General features: G+C 34.8%; 1 protein-coding gene across 1 annotated transcript in view; it reads left to right on the forward strand.

Moving 5' to 3' along the window:
- LOC149803763 (splicing factor U2AF 50 kDa subunit-like) overlaps positions 1 to 13,860 on the forward strand; it is a 55,949-nt gene that overhangs the window by 11,799 nt on the left and 30,290 nt on the right. The window contains exons 4-5 of the mRNA XM_089953545.1: positions 10,183 to 10,319; positions 10,629 to 10,745. Of these exons, the coding sequence (XP_089809671.1) occupies positions 10,183 to 10,319; positions 10,629 to 10,745 (254 nt within the window). The remainder of the gene's footprint in view (positions 1 to 10,182; positions 10,320 to 10,628; positions 10,746 to 13,860) is intronic.

Below are 13,860 nucleotides of genomic sequence, written 5' to 3' on the forward strand. Positions count from 1 at the left end.
GCAGCTGTGAGATATAGAGTGTTGCCTGATGCCACATGTTGTAAGAGGTGACTGATGGAAAATAAGCCACAGTCATTCAGTTGTTAGTTTGCATGACTCCTGACTGAAAGGGTGCAGATTTAAATGCCACAATTGGATCAGCTTAATTTTAGCTGTGAACGTGTTTCCTTTGGCAGGGCACTTTACTCAAATTGTCACAGGACTAAGTAAACTACATGTGTTGCTGTACCATAAAACAAACCGAACTGGATCCAGGGTTTAAAATTGTCTTGTGCATTAATAGTCTAGTTTTTACCATGTTGATTTCGGAAAGAAAATCTGTGTTTGGTTTAAATGTAGCATTTTTCAGGTTTAGTTTACTTTGTTTTGTTGCTAATGTGTAACATTTACAAGTATGTTGACTTTTTCCTTACATAAAAATGATAAACCCTATGAAATTCCGTTACTATTGGCTTTCAGATCATATGGAAAAGTTATTCTGCAGAGGTTTACAATTGGATTCCAACAATAATTGATTTAAAATAGGGTAATATATTTCAAAGAATATATATTTTCTTGTTTAACACGGTAGAATCTGTCTTGAAAGACCATCCTGCCTGCCCAGAAATAATGGTCTCTCAAGACAGGTCATCTCATAACAGGTCATAACACTATATAATCAATAAATATGCGTGTAGAGATCCTTGTCTCTCAAAATCTGTGGTCTCTCATAGCAGAGGTCTCAAGACAGGTTTTACTATACTAGCAAAAATGATCAGATTCATAACAACTGAGGCAGATTTTTTGCATACTAATTGACAGTTTTCTTTTGACAAGCATTCTGACATAGCTTGGTTTATCTTTGATCAGCAAGCATTAGTTTCACAATTTCAGTTAAAATAAACAAAAATTCTGTGATTTAAATTTTCACAATCATAAATAGAGTGATTGAGTTTGTTATCTTGTCATTACTGTTTTTCTTTTAAATACATTTACCAATCATAATGTTAGGAGCACATCCACTACTTTGTAAATCAATTCTTCCCTAAATAAAAAAGAAAATATATCAACCGTGTGTTTTGGCTGAAGTCAGATGAAAGTGGTCTTGCCCTGGATAGAGGAATAGGCATCAAATCTGAAGTTGCCAGTTGTTAACAGTTGCTTATGACTGGTCAGCGTGCAGTCTTAAGAGCCTCACAGGTACATTCTATTTTGTTCCTTTTCACCAGTTTGAGCATCCTTTTGAGTTTTCTCATCACAGTGAAAGGAGGGAAGGATATTCCTCTATTTTCTACTGTCTTGACTTTATCATAATTACAGATGTTACACTTAGTCTATGTTGCACTTAGTCTGTATGTGCATATGATAAGCTAATCATTGGCATCGTAATTGCCAGCTCTAATGGTCAACAGTATGTTACCTTTTGGTAAGGTACATTAAATCAAGGATTTTTTATTCCAGTAAATAAGAACATTTCTTTGAATTTCGTTTGCATTTATCTCTCTGTAATTTTAGTGTGACACTAGGCAGTTTTCACCTGGTCATGCAATTGCTTTGCTGTAATTATAGGTAACAGTTGAATACATTTGTGATATGTAAGAAATGCATGCTGGCTGAAGATAATTACCCCACATGTATCACTTGTATTAGTTGGACCATTCCTTAGATAACTCGTGCACTGATAACTCGCGACTCCACTTACAACATGGGTCAGTTGTTAAGGGTTCCCACACGACTGAGAAATCAGGAGAAATGATAAATTTTTTTCCAACTGAAAAGTCCTGATTAGTAATTGAGTAGTAACTAAACTGATCGTGAGTTAAATTTATTGACTTCTAACCAGAATATTCTGAGGGTGCAGTATGGATCATTTGGGTGCTTGCAATAAACATAAGTGCGAAGTCAATCAAAACGCTCAGTGGATTAGATTCGTCTAGTAGACTTTTATTTTCAAAGTCAGCTCGATATCCCTATCTTTCCTTGTGTGGAAGGTATGAAAACCACTACGGCATCACAAGAGGCAAACATCATGGTGGCAAAGCGTAGCCGCTTACTGGATGGCGTAGCAAACTTTAAACGTTGTTAGATCGAGTGATACATGCATGAAACTTATTGTCTCAGAGATTGTTATGTGTTAACCAGCTGAAAGACCAGATAAAATTACGGCGTTGATGAAATGTGACCTGGTACTCATTTTGCATAGCTGGTCACAATAGTACACAAATCTAACAACCCACGTTTTCAAATTTTGTAGAGAAATAAAAAAATTTATAAATGAAAGTCGTATACTGGTTTTAATAAAAATACAAAAACGAAAGAACACAAAATTTTCCATATTTATATATTCCGAGAACAGCATCTGGAGTTTTGTTGTATCATGTGACTATCATGTTGACATGTGCTCTCTGCTTGATAAATGAGACTGGCCAAATTGCTGATTTTTCCAAAAAGTATCTGGCTTTCATTTAATTTAATTGAATTTCTCTACAACAACATTAAAATGGAGTTTTTGTTGATATCACTTGACTGATGGACTTCTGATATCGCCGTTTGTGAAGTGACTAGTAATGCAAATGGCAAGTACCAGGTCAGGTTTCATCAATGTTGTAGTTTTGTCTAGTCTATCAGCAGATTAAAGACATGACATAATTATTATAACACTTGCCATTTCTGAGAAAATAAATAACTTTCCTATTGATTTCATGCAGGTATAAGTCGATATAAGTTTAAATTTTCTGGGCCTGCTAGTAAGTGACTACCATGTGTTGCTACCGCACAGTGGCTGCGAATTCCAAATTTCGATATGCAATTGCAACGATCCACACCTTAACCTAAATGTCCAAATATGAAAAATGGGGTGGGAATATTCAGAGGAAATCCAGATTAGAAAACTGACTGCCATTCGTTTTAAACCAGATTTGTAGTCCAGATTGTTGAATCTCACCTGAAATTAGAAATTGTCATCCCTTGTATTACATATTAAAAAACAATTCAAGCCCGTGTATCAATACAGGTTTGGGGACTGATTTAACGAATTACAAGAAGACAAGTTGATTTTACAGAAAATTCAATCCTTGTTTATACAACAATATATAATTTTGAAGGTCTTTTGAAAGTGTTTTTTTAAATGATGGATTTTTAACCAGATTGTCTTAAGGAGATTAGGTTGTTTGAAAAATCTTCTTTGGGATTTTATTGGCACAGATAAATTCAAAGTTACACTCTCTTCGTTACAAGACAAGATTCTAATTATTTGCATTGTTGTTAATTTATACTGTAATGGGGAATTTTTACTTTCTTTAAGATGCAATTATATATATATATATATATATATATATATATATATATATATATATATATATATATATATATATATATATATATTGTTATAGATGTCTTTCAAATTAAAGGTTTGAAAGGAAACAAAACTAAGTTATGTTCATTATGTTGTTCCCAATATTGCAGGTCAGCAAAATAAAGTTAGAATTTTTATTTTGTACATCAAAATGACTTTACATACCAATTTATATGATTATAATCAAGCTTGTTTCCTATAATACATTTTGTGGTTTTGTACATGATCATCTTTTCTGGCATCGATGCTTTGGAGAGTCTTGAACAGGGTGCATCTTAATATTTAGAAAATGTATATTTTATAATCTAAAATGTTCTTTAATTCCATTCAGTAATGATCATATGTGAACCTTGAAAAAATTAATTTCATCCTGGCAAAACCTTGGAAATGACCTGGAAATTTATCTTTAGAAAAGCAAGGGAACCCATGGGTGTTGATCCCCATTGATACATTGCTTGTTTTATCGTCGAAAATGGTGGATAATACCTGGAAATTGGAATCAACATTATCAACTTTTAATAAGAGGTGATTTATTTGGTTAGAATTAATTTCCTAAGAACATTTTTCGTACATTGTAAATAACATTATTAAGTTACATTTTGGTCAGTTAAAATGTCATTTACATCTGCTGGAGACTTCAATAAATAAATACCAATTAAACAAGTTCTATCTTTTAGTTTGGTTTAATTATAATCATCATAAATGCAATGTGCCCTCTTGTAGTCAAACATGGAATTTGTCACTCTACCGTAAAGCTATGTCTGCAAGTACTTATGTGAGAACTGAATTAAGTGCCAACATTGTTTTCATATCTGACTTGGGGCAGTATTTCTTGTATTGTTGCACTGAATTAAAAGCAGACCTGCATTGTATTATCACATCTATTATATCCTTTGTATCAAATAAAGGGGGTGGAATAAACAAAAAGTTAAAAGGCATGCAATACCTACCTGCATACGAGCTAGCAGCATTGGTTGTGCGTCAAATTGAACACTGATATAAATATTATTGTGTACCTAATATAATTAAGCTCCCTTAAATTAGCCTTTACAAATAAGATAGCAAGGCAACCATGTTAAATGAATACTTGGTGAAATAATAACCTTTTTTCACCGATGCTGTTCACTGTGGAGAGAAAAACTTTTAGATTGTGCAGTTAGCTTAAAATTCCTGAATTGGCACTTAAGATCTCCTCAAGGATGAGAAGAATTTTCTCTAATTCTTGCAGTGAAATCATGTTATCACTATTTTACTAATAGAACATATTTTAAAATTGAGTCTTGACGTTGTTTCACAAAATGTCCCTAGATTTTGAAAATGGAATCTTGCTTAATTGTGACTTGAATCAACAACAGCAAAAAACTGTGACATATTATGCATTGTTTTCACATACATGTATTGAAACCAGTTGGAATAATGTTAAAAATCTTTCAGAGGTTGGGCATTTTGAAAATAAAGGTCATTTTTATAGAAAAATAACAGCTTCATCAGAAGAAGTGTGTTATTGACAGTTATTCCCATTGTGATAATAAAACCATTAAAACAGCCCATTCTCCCCATCCTGTGGTTATTTTTATATCCAGCAGGGATAGCATTACTTATTTTTCTTACCCTTATAGTGCAGGCTATGTTTTTGGACCCCATTGTGTACTAGTTATCGAGGGAGAGGTGTATATGGAGTGTTAGTTAGATCATGCAAGTGATATTCATTTACACTAGTATGTAAGAAGAACAGTTAGGGTCCAACAACTGACCTGGACTGGTTAGTGGGCCAATACACGTTTCCAAAAGGATGCAGATGTCGTCAGTTGGATCAATTGTCATTATTCTCCCACACTTCCCAGATAGTCAAAGCTCTGACGTCAACCACAGTCCTTCAGCTAGAGTTTACAAGCACTGAACATACCTCCAGGCCAGTATTGACATGATGCTGCTGCAACACAGAATGGTCCTGGACAACCTATCACCTTATATTCATCCCGGTACTAGCTATGGTACCAGATGTAAGTCAGCTCTGGTCAACAGCCATTCTATAGCCAACACAGTCCTGACCCTATTTCCTATACCACTTGAACTGGGTATAATGATCTGGCACCAGGTCACACCACCTCCGGTCACTATTTTATGGCAAATGCATAGCATAACCAGCACTAGATTTAGTGAACAGGATTGGTAATGGCAATTTTTACTCATTCCCTGATACCTGGCATCTTTGTCTGATAATATGACGCCATTCAGAATGAATTCTTGTTGATCATTGTATCCCAACATGGGCATTTTGTTCATCATCCCCATCTACCTGCCTCATAGTTCTGTAAAGGAGGTTTTATTGTCACCCCAGACCTATTGTAATGCTAAATCTGCACGGAAAGAAATTTGGCTACTCCTGTCTAAATTTTGGTTGGGAAGGATAATACAAGACTATATAGAATAAACACTGAAATTATTCATTTATAAGTTACAAGAACAGATGAACACGTGAATATTGAATTTTGATACAACTACATAGGCATAGATGATTAAGATTTCACACCAGATTTGTGTAAAACCAGATATTCATGGGAGACAAAGGTAATAAATTGCAGGGGGAAGGCACAAGAGAGCTACAAAGATAATTGTACCTTCTCCACCTCTCCGAGTGGATTAAAGAATATATTTGAAGTGATTTTTAGCTCTTAGAATATAAGGTATGGAAGTACAGTCAAAACTCCCCTAACAGTCACCTTAGTTCAGCTGTCACCTGGTCACAGTGGTCATTCTGACACCCCCCCCCCCAAGCAGATTTCTTATATAAATGTCATGTAATCAGCTGTCACCTGTCTTCAGTGGCCAGCAGCCAGTTGTTTCTTAACCAAGCATTGGGTTGCCTACAGCCTTCTGAGGTCACTACTACTTATCAGCAGTGACCAAGTATGCAGATTGAACTTCTTATGTTTGATGATCAAGAAATTGTATATCTAAAGGTATATTACCTGAATCATTGTTTAAATGTTTCATTGTTAGAATGTATATTTTGATTGTGCTTACCTTGTATTTTTGTACAACAACATTCGAAAGGGGGTTTATTATTGATATGTGATTATTGGACTGCTGATGTCATTGACACGAAGATTGCGAGATTTTTTACTCGTATGACTAGAAATGCAAATGGTGTGCACCAGGTCAGATTTCATCAACACTGTAGTTTCATCTCATCTCTCACAGGCTTAAATACATAATGATTATAAAACTAGCAATTTCTCAGAAAATAAAGAATTTTCCTATCAATTTCATACAGGTATGACTTGATGTAATATTAAGCTTACTAGGCCCACTGCTAAGTGACTGCCATATGCCACCACATGATGTTGGCAAATTCCAACTTTTCGATAGGCAATTGACTCAGACCCTACACCCCAACATAAATTTTGAAATATCAAAAATGGGCATGAATGGTCAGAGATGAACGGTGTAGGTACTACAGACGATAACCCCAGGAAGCTTTCATTACTTAATCATCAAAGGCTGCAAACAAAAGCCAACAGTCTTTTGATCTAGGTGAGTTTGAGCAAGTGCTTTATCCATCTGTTGTATGAACACCTGTTTTCATGCCTAATTAGACCAACTGTTCTGACAACAAATCAACCATATGTTTCACAGTTACAGGTAAGCTGTCAGTAACTTTATTTAGGAGCCATTTCTATTGATAATAAGATAAGTGTTTGCATGTGCAAGAGAGAAAGAGATGTATAAATTAGTGCATGTACACAGTTGTAGTTTTCTTGATTTGTTGAAATATATTTTATTCAGATGATTGGCTTTAAGACATGAAATGACAAGCAGAGTTGGGTGCTGATAAATTCACGTTTATTTTCTCTACAACAGAGAAGATAACAACTCTTGTCATTGGCAAGTCAAAAATCAAAGTGAGGATACATATCTTTGTATGGAACTTACTTTATTAAATTGTTATTTTTCTAATTGCTTAATTGCTAAAATAACTATGTGTATATATTGATAGCATACTACTAGTTCTGATAATAATACATGTGAAATAATATTTCATAATAATACCATTGCTAATACTGCTAATGGTAATGCTATTCAGTTCATAAATACATGAAGTCAAGAACTAGGCATGAGATCTGCTTTCAGAGGTCATCGGTCTACAAAGGCCACTTTTGCCTTTTCCCATGAGTGGCTACTGTTGACAAGTTTGTGTAAGACGTTAGTTGCTTAAGTTAGAGCATTGTAGGTGAAATCTTCAGATGCTTAAAAGGCGAGTGTCGTAAAATGAAGATGCAGTGCAAGTTTGCCTTCTAATGAAAGTGAAGAGAGACTGTGAATTAGTGACTTAACACATTAACCCCTGGAGCTTTTTGCCATTTTTGCCTGAAAATCGAGTAGGAAACACATTTTGAAAGCTATTTTTGAAAAGACTTGAAAACACCAAATCCCCAGTCATCTTTCAATAACACGCTGCCTAGTTGTGTTAGAAACATCATTTTTCTTGGGCTATTTGACTCGCGTATGAGCAGAAGGGTAAAAGTTGGACTTCTTTTGTTTGTTTTTTGCTAAACGGAGCCATTATTTTTGTGTGGAGACCACTCTTTATTCCAAATGCCCATCTTATCCTACTTTTTGCAAAGGCTGATCTGTCTGTTTGCAGTTTATACCGGTTTGCTTTAGATCTGAGACCAAAAAGTCTAAAATCCAGACACAAAATGGGATTCTGACCACGGGCGAATTTTGCGTTGAAACAAAAGGCGGGTCCAAAAAATGAGGTTTTTCTATCTGTATTTTGTAGTGCAACTAGATATTCCAGATTATTTGGTATCATTGTAGAGCTACATCTGTCTACCTTTCTATAATACCGCCCACTTTAGTGTATCGTGCATGACCTTGACGCTACAGAGCTCGGCAGTAGGCTACTACCTTCTGCCCCGTAAAGTCGTCGCTAGGGGTTAATGTGTTAACAGCATTGCAGTAATATACTTATATATATAAATTTATGAAGGAACAATTTATGTTTCCTGGAATAATCTTAACCATCACAATCTCTGAAGATATAATAATTGCAGTGATAATTCAAAGAAGGTAAAATCATATCAACCATAATGGTAGCAGAAGTTGCCTGATGAATAAGAAATTATGGAATTACCTGTAATGTCCAGCAAGCATATCAATTACATTAGGTACTCACCATGTTGATCTAGCATAGCTTGAGACGTTTTTAATGTATTTACTGTAATATCGTGCTGGACTTCGTTATTTAGGGTGAACATGTAGTTGGACAAGATAAATAGCATGAAATCAGTTGGGAGGTGGAAGGGAGACATTATAAATCACATTACTTTGTGTTGATTTGTAGAAAGCAAACTGGTGGTGTCAATATGTTTTTCTTTTTCACTGACAAAAACTAGTTCCTGTGCATGCGATATCTGTCTCAGATGAATTGTCAATTGAAGTAATATTTTGTTATAATAATAACTGGTACAGGATTCTGTCTAGGATTCAGGAATATGGGACCAGTGACCCTTTTATATTGTCTAAAGAGGCCAGGTCAGATTTTCGTGATTTACGGGTTTAAAAACCATGTCCTTTTGTTCTTTAATAAATATACACTATCCAGTTTATAATATTAGATGTAAATTAATATTCAAAATTCTTCATTTGAGCCAAATCTTTATGCAGTATCAATAGCACTATTCCCATATTTGCTGTGAATTAATAGGGAAAGGAAATATCAAACTATTTTCTTCAGTTATTGCAAAATGAGATGTTTGTGATGGATTGCCTGTGAATGATAGTCAGGTCTAACATAGAGGAATTTAAAAAAAAAAACTCAGATTTATATATAATCATTTAAATACACATTGGGTGGTTTATGTCACACAGTATGCTGTGGTCATTACTCATCTTTGTGTTTTTTCTTACATAGACTGTTTAAATAGCAGCCTAAATCTATGTTACAAAGCAAATAGCTAATGCAAATGAGAAAGACTTAATGTGTATCTATATATATAGCATGCTAATTTTAAATTTATCACTATTTTGTTGAACTGTTTATATCACAACATCATTTCACTGTCTTTATCCTTAGAAGTAAAAGAGACAAACTTTGGCTTTGACAACATTGTTACCATGGTCCTGGCAAGCAAGCTATGGTGCTTGACTGACAACCATATTACCACTAAGATTCCTCTGCTTCTTTAATCCTGTAGGATTTGTGAGAGCAATTTTTTTTTAAGTCTGTTTCCAATGTATTGACTTGTGCTAGCCCTAGTTTGTATATCATATGAGACTCAAAGCCTATTTGCACATGTTAGGAGACCAAAGCCAGGGTTAGGCAGTGTAACCCTTTCCATGTCTTGCCTGTTCTCCTAATGTAGTATGATCAGGTAATGTATTTAAAGAAGCCAATATTTGGATTAAAATCTGTTTCGTTGAGAGCACATACCTGATCAAGATACAGGCAAACTCTCCCAATCCCTTACCATTAGCATCCTTGGAAGAAAATGCACAGCCACTCCAGTAGTAACTGATGATTGATGGGATTTTCCACCAACCCCATTATCAGAGGGAAGATCACTTTTGTCTGACTTGGATTTTGGCAAACAGATGACTATCCAGCACCTTTTTGCATAAAGAAACCTAAAGAAATGGTTCACTTGCTAGAAGGACTGGATCTACAAAGAAGTGGGTATATATTATGGAAGAAAATATTTGTTCTCTAAATATTGTTTTTTTTTCTTTCTTCTCTATATGATGATAATATAATCTCATAAAAATTTTCTTTCATTGTTCACCTGTAGATAAATCAGCAAAATTAAAATTGACAGTAATACCATTTTCTTGTTCCACTTCAGCTGCAGGTCAAGTTCCACAGACAATACCCATGCCAAACACAACCCTGACCCATACTACAGTCCCCTTCGCTGGCAGTACAATCAGTAGACAGGCACGTCGTCTTTATGTTGGAAACATACCATTTGGTGTCACAGAGGTGCGTCTTTCTGGGCAAAGTTTTGTTGTTCAGCCATTGGTTGTTTGAAATTACGATGCTTATACAGGTAATTAAAAGCCGCTGCTTGTACAGAGATGTCAAGTAATCATTGATTTGAAAAGTAGTAGCTACGACTAAATCTCTGGAACTTAATTGGATTTGAACTCCCTGCCTACTTCCCCCCACCCCATCAGGCAAATGTCTTAAAGCAGCCTATATAACTTTGAGAAAGTTTATTAAAAAAATATCTACAAAAGGATATTATGATGACTTCATAGTATTACATTAAACCTTTTATTTTATTTTCAGGAGGCTATGATGGAATTTTTCAATCAGCAGATGAGAATGACAGGCCTGGCTCAAGCAGAGGGCAGTCCTGTAATTGCTGTGCAGATAAATCTTGACAAAAACTTTGCTTTCTTAGAGGTAGGTCACAAATTGGTTAGATTATGTTTTTATACTTGTACCTTTTTACAGATAAAGTATAGGTATTTATTTCAAAATAAATGTTCCTTGCTTTGGAATGTCTTATTCTGCTGTTGTTTTAGAATTTGTAGACTGTTCATTTGTAAGTTTGACTATATACTACAATGTGAGATGTTGAAATGAACACTTCTGTACGGTCAAACCTGTCAATAGCTGTCTTGCATAGGAAAAGGCGGAATTTTTTTGCACATGTGACCACAGTTCACAGGTTCACCTGTTAAAATTGATTTTTGAACAAATAGCATTCACCAAATATTGTGGTGGTTGTTATTGTTTTGATGATGATTATAATTTTTATTATTATTATTATTGTTTTATATGCACTGTACATAAAATATACTCCAAACTGAGTTTGCTATGAAAATATTATATGATTGGTCAGGTGCTGAACTCCTCAAATTCAAAAGACAGCTGGCTTATGAGATACCTGTGATGAACAGAAAATCAAAAAAAGCCATAAATATATGGCTTTTTGTTGTGACCCATGAAACAAACATCATCTGCCTTCACAGACATGTTTTGAATATTAAATGACCCATGACCCAAATGAAAAAGGGTGTAACTCGTATCTCTTCTCATCAGAGATAGCTTTAATTCACTGGCAAATAGATGAAGATATTTAACTATGCCTGTCATGCAGACGAATTGCTTCATTCCTCTCCAGTAAGGATAAAAAGCACATTGCTTTAGAAATCAACATGTTGACACTTTTGAAGTTGACTGACACTGTAACTGGAGTACAGTAAGTACAGTTGAGATATGAAATGCTTAAACATAGTTTATATGATATGCATTTATCGAAAAAATGCCTTGCTCGTCAAACAAAAGTGTTTAATTTGCATGCTTGGTGTGGTCACTGCTGATAAGTTTCAGTGACCACTTTGGGCAGGGTGAAAGTATTGTTTGGTTAGGAAACACCTGAACACACACCTTGGAAGGCAAGTGACCATTAAAGATGGGGCTTTGATGTAGGACATTTGCTGGTTGGGATTAGAATGGCCATTGTGACCAGGTGACAGCTAAACACAGGTGACCATTAGGACAGGTTTGACTGTACATGCTAGATATAAGAATTTTTATCACATCATTTGTCAAGAATTGAGTATTAGAAAAAAAATATTTGAAAAAAAAAACATGCTTATGACTGCTTCTACACTCATTCCATATATCCTGTTTGTTTTACTGAAATACATTAAAAAGTGCTTACCTTTAGGTTTGTACTTTTTTTAACATAAGCTGTGCAATTCATTCTTTCATTGTTGTTTTTATTACGTTACCAGTATTTAAATGATAGATTACAGTGTGGAAGATGTGTAGAAGCAAAGTTAAGGGATATCAAATCAGATTCAAATATGTAACTTTTTATCAGCAGCAGTGTAATTCATACATCTTTTTACATGGCAAAAAATGCTTTTGGAAAAGGCATAACAGAAATATGTGTAAATTGAGTAATAATATGTCAGAGTTGGGTTAATTGTAGACCTAAACACTACTTCCCAAAGTCAAGTCAAGCAGTGGGAGGGAGCAGTCAATAAATTTGTCCTCCTCCTCCTGAACGACTGAAGCCGATCACTATTCATCTAGTAAGTTTACTCAGATTACTTATGAAATTTTAAACTTCATATTCATTTCCTCAGTTTTGTGCAACAGCAAAATGTTCTTAATGTATTATGAATTCATGTATTTTTTGTGGATTTGCAAAAACTGGCATGTGTCAGTTCTTACTTTCAAGGATGGATTAAGTTCAAATTTTTTCTTCAAATACATTTTCCAATCTTGTTAATATTAGGAATATAAGCTTTACTATTCTCAAAATCCAAATTTCATAAATCACATCTATATGCTATATAGACAAATGGAAGAAACTCTTACTACGCCACCCCCTTCACCACTGCTTTCTGGCACCAGTTAAGTTTTTAGCTTGATACAAAGAACATCATGCGTTACTTTGTCGAATCCTTTAAGAATCGTCTTGATTTTTAACCATCTAGTCATAAATATGGTTAAATTTTGTGTGTTCAAGAGTCTTTAGAGGATATGAAATGGGGTGCAGGTTAACTGAGTGGTCTAAGGCTCTCATCTTTATTGATCATTTACACATCTTGCCTGTGTCGATGTGAGTTCAAGTTTTAACTCGATCAATGTATTAATATGAGAAAGCTTGCCAGTAGCCTTAAATAAGTTGGTTGTTTTTTCTGGGTTTTTCCTCCACCAAATATACTGGTTGTATGTCATGTGCTGACAAACGGCATTAAATCACACAAAATCAAACCAAAGGATTGTAGCTTTGTTGGAATCTTTTGTTTATATATTTTCATATTTTGTTCGAATTTTGTGGTCTTTGTTTTATTTTTATTTTTCTTCAAGCCTTGTATGTTTTTTTTCTTCTTTCAAACTTGTAATTTATACTCTTTTTAATTCCAAACATAGTTGAAAATTAGATTTTTTAAATACTACAGGTGATGTTGAATTTTCATGTTTCAGGTTGTTATTTTGGTCCTTTTTTCTTCATTGTTCATGTCTTTTAAGAAGCAGTGGCAATGAAATGTACTAAGTGCCAGAGGTACAAGGCCAATAAGGATAATCATGAATCTTTATGAAATGTACTTTTACCAAACCATGTAGCATTTGGTTGGAGAGGATGGCATCTTCCTTCCTCAGAAGAGCATCAAGGTGAGAGAAGGCAGATGAAAGTGAAGCATGATTTGATTTTTCTGGAGTCTGATATGTTAGGTCTTCATCAAAACTTGCCTTCCCACATCAGTGAAGTGAGTGGATGCTTTGTTCTTCCCCTGTCCACCAATGATACACAGGAAAGGGTCATCAGCTACAGTCAAGTCCGCTAAAGGTGAATAATGTAGCATCTTTGGATGACATCAGACCAAATAGTAATGGAGGTGATGATGTTGAAACTGATCAAGGAGACAACAGTGCATTTTTATTGGGCAAATTGTTTTCCCTTACCTCCTCCCAGTTGGTATATATTGCTGAAGTGTTTTCTCCATGTGGGCAGATCTCCAGCAGTGGTTTTGGGAGATTGTTCTCCATTTTTTAA

The sequence above is a fragment of the Sinohyriopsis cumingii genome, chromosome 3 (genome assembly GCF_028554795.1).
Source record: "Sinohyriopsis cumingii isolate HCF-2022 chromosome 3, ASM2855479v2, whole genome shotgun sequence".
Taxonomy (NCBI): domain Eukaryota; kingdom Metazoa; phylum Mollusca; class Bivalvia; order Unionida; family Unionidae; genus Sinohyriopsis; species Sinohyriopsis cumingii.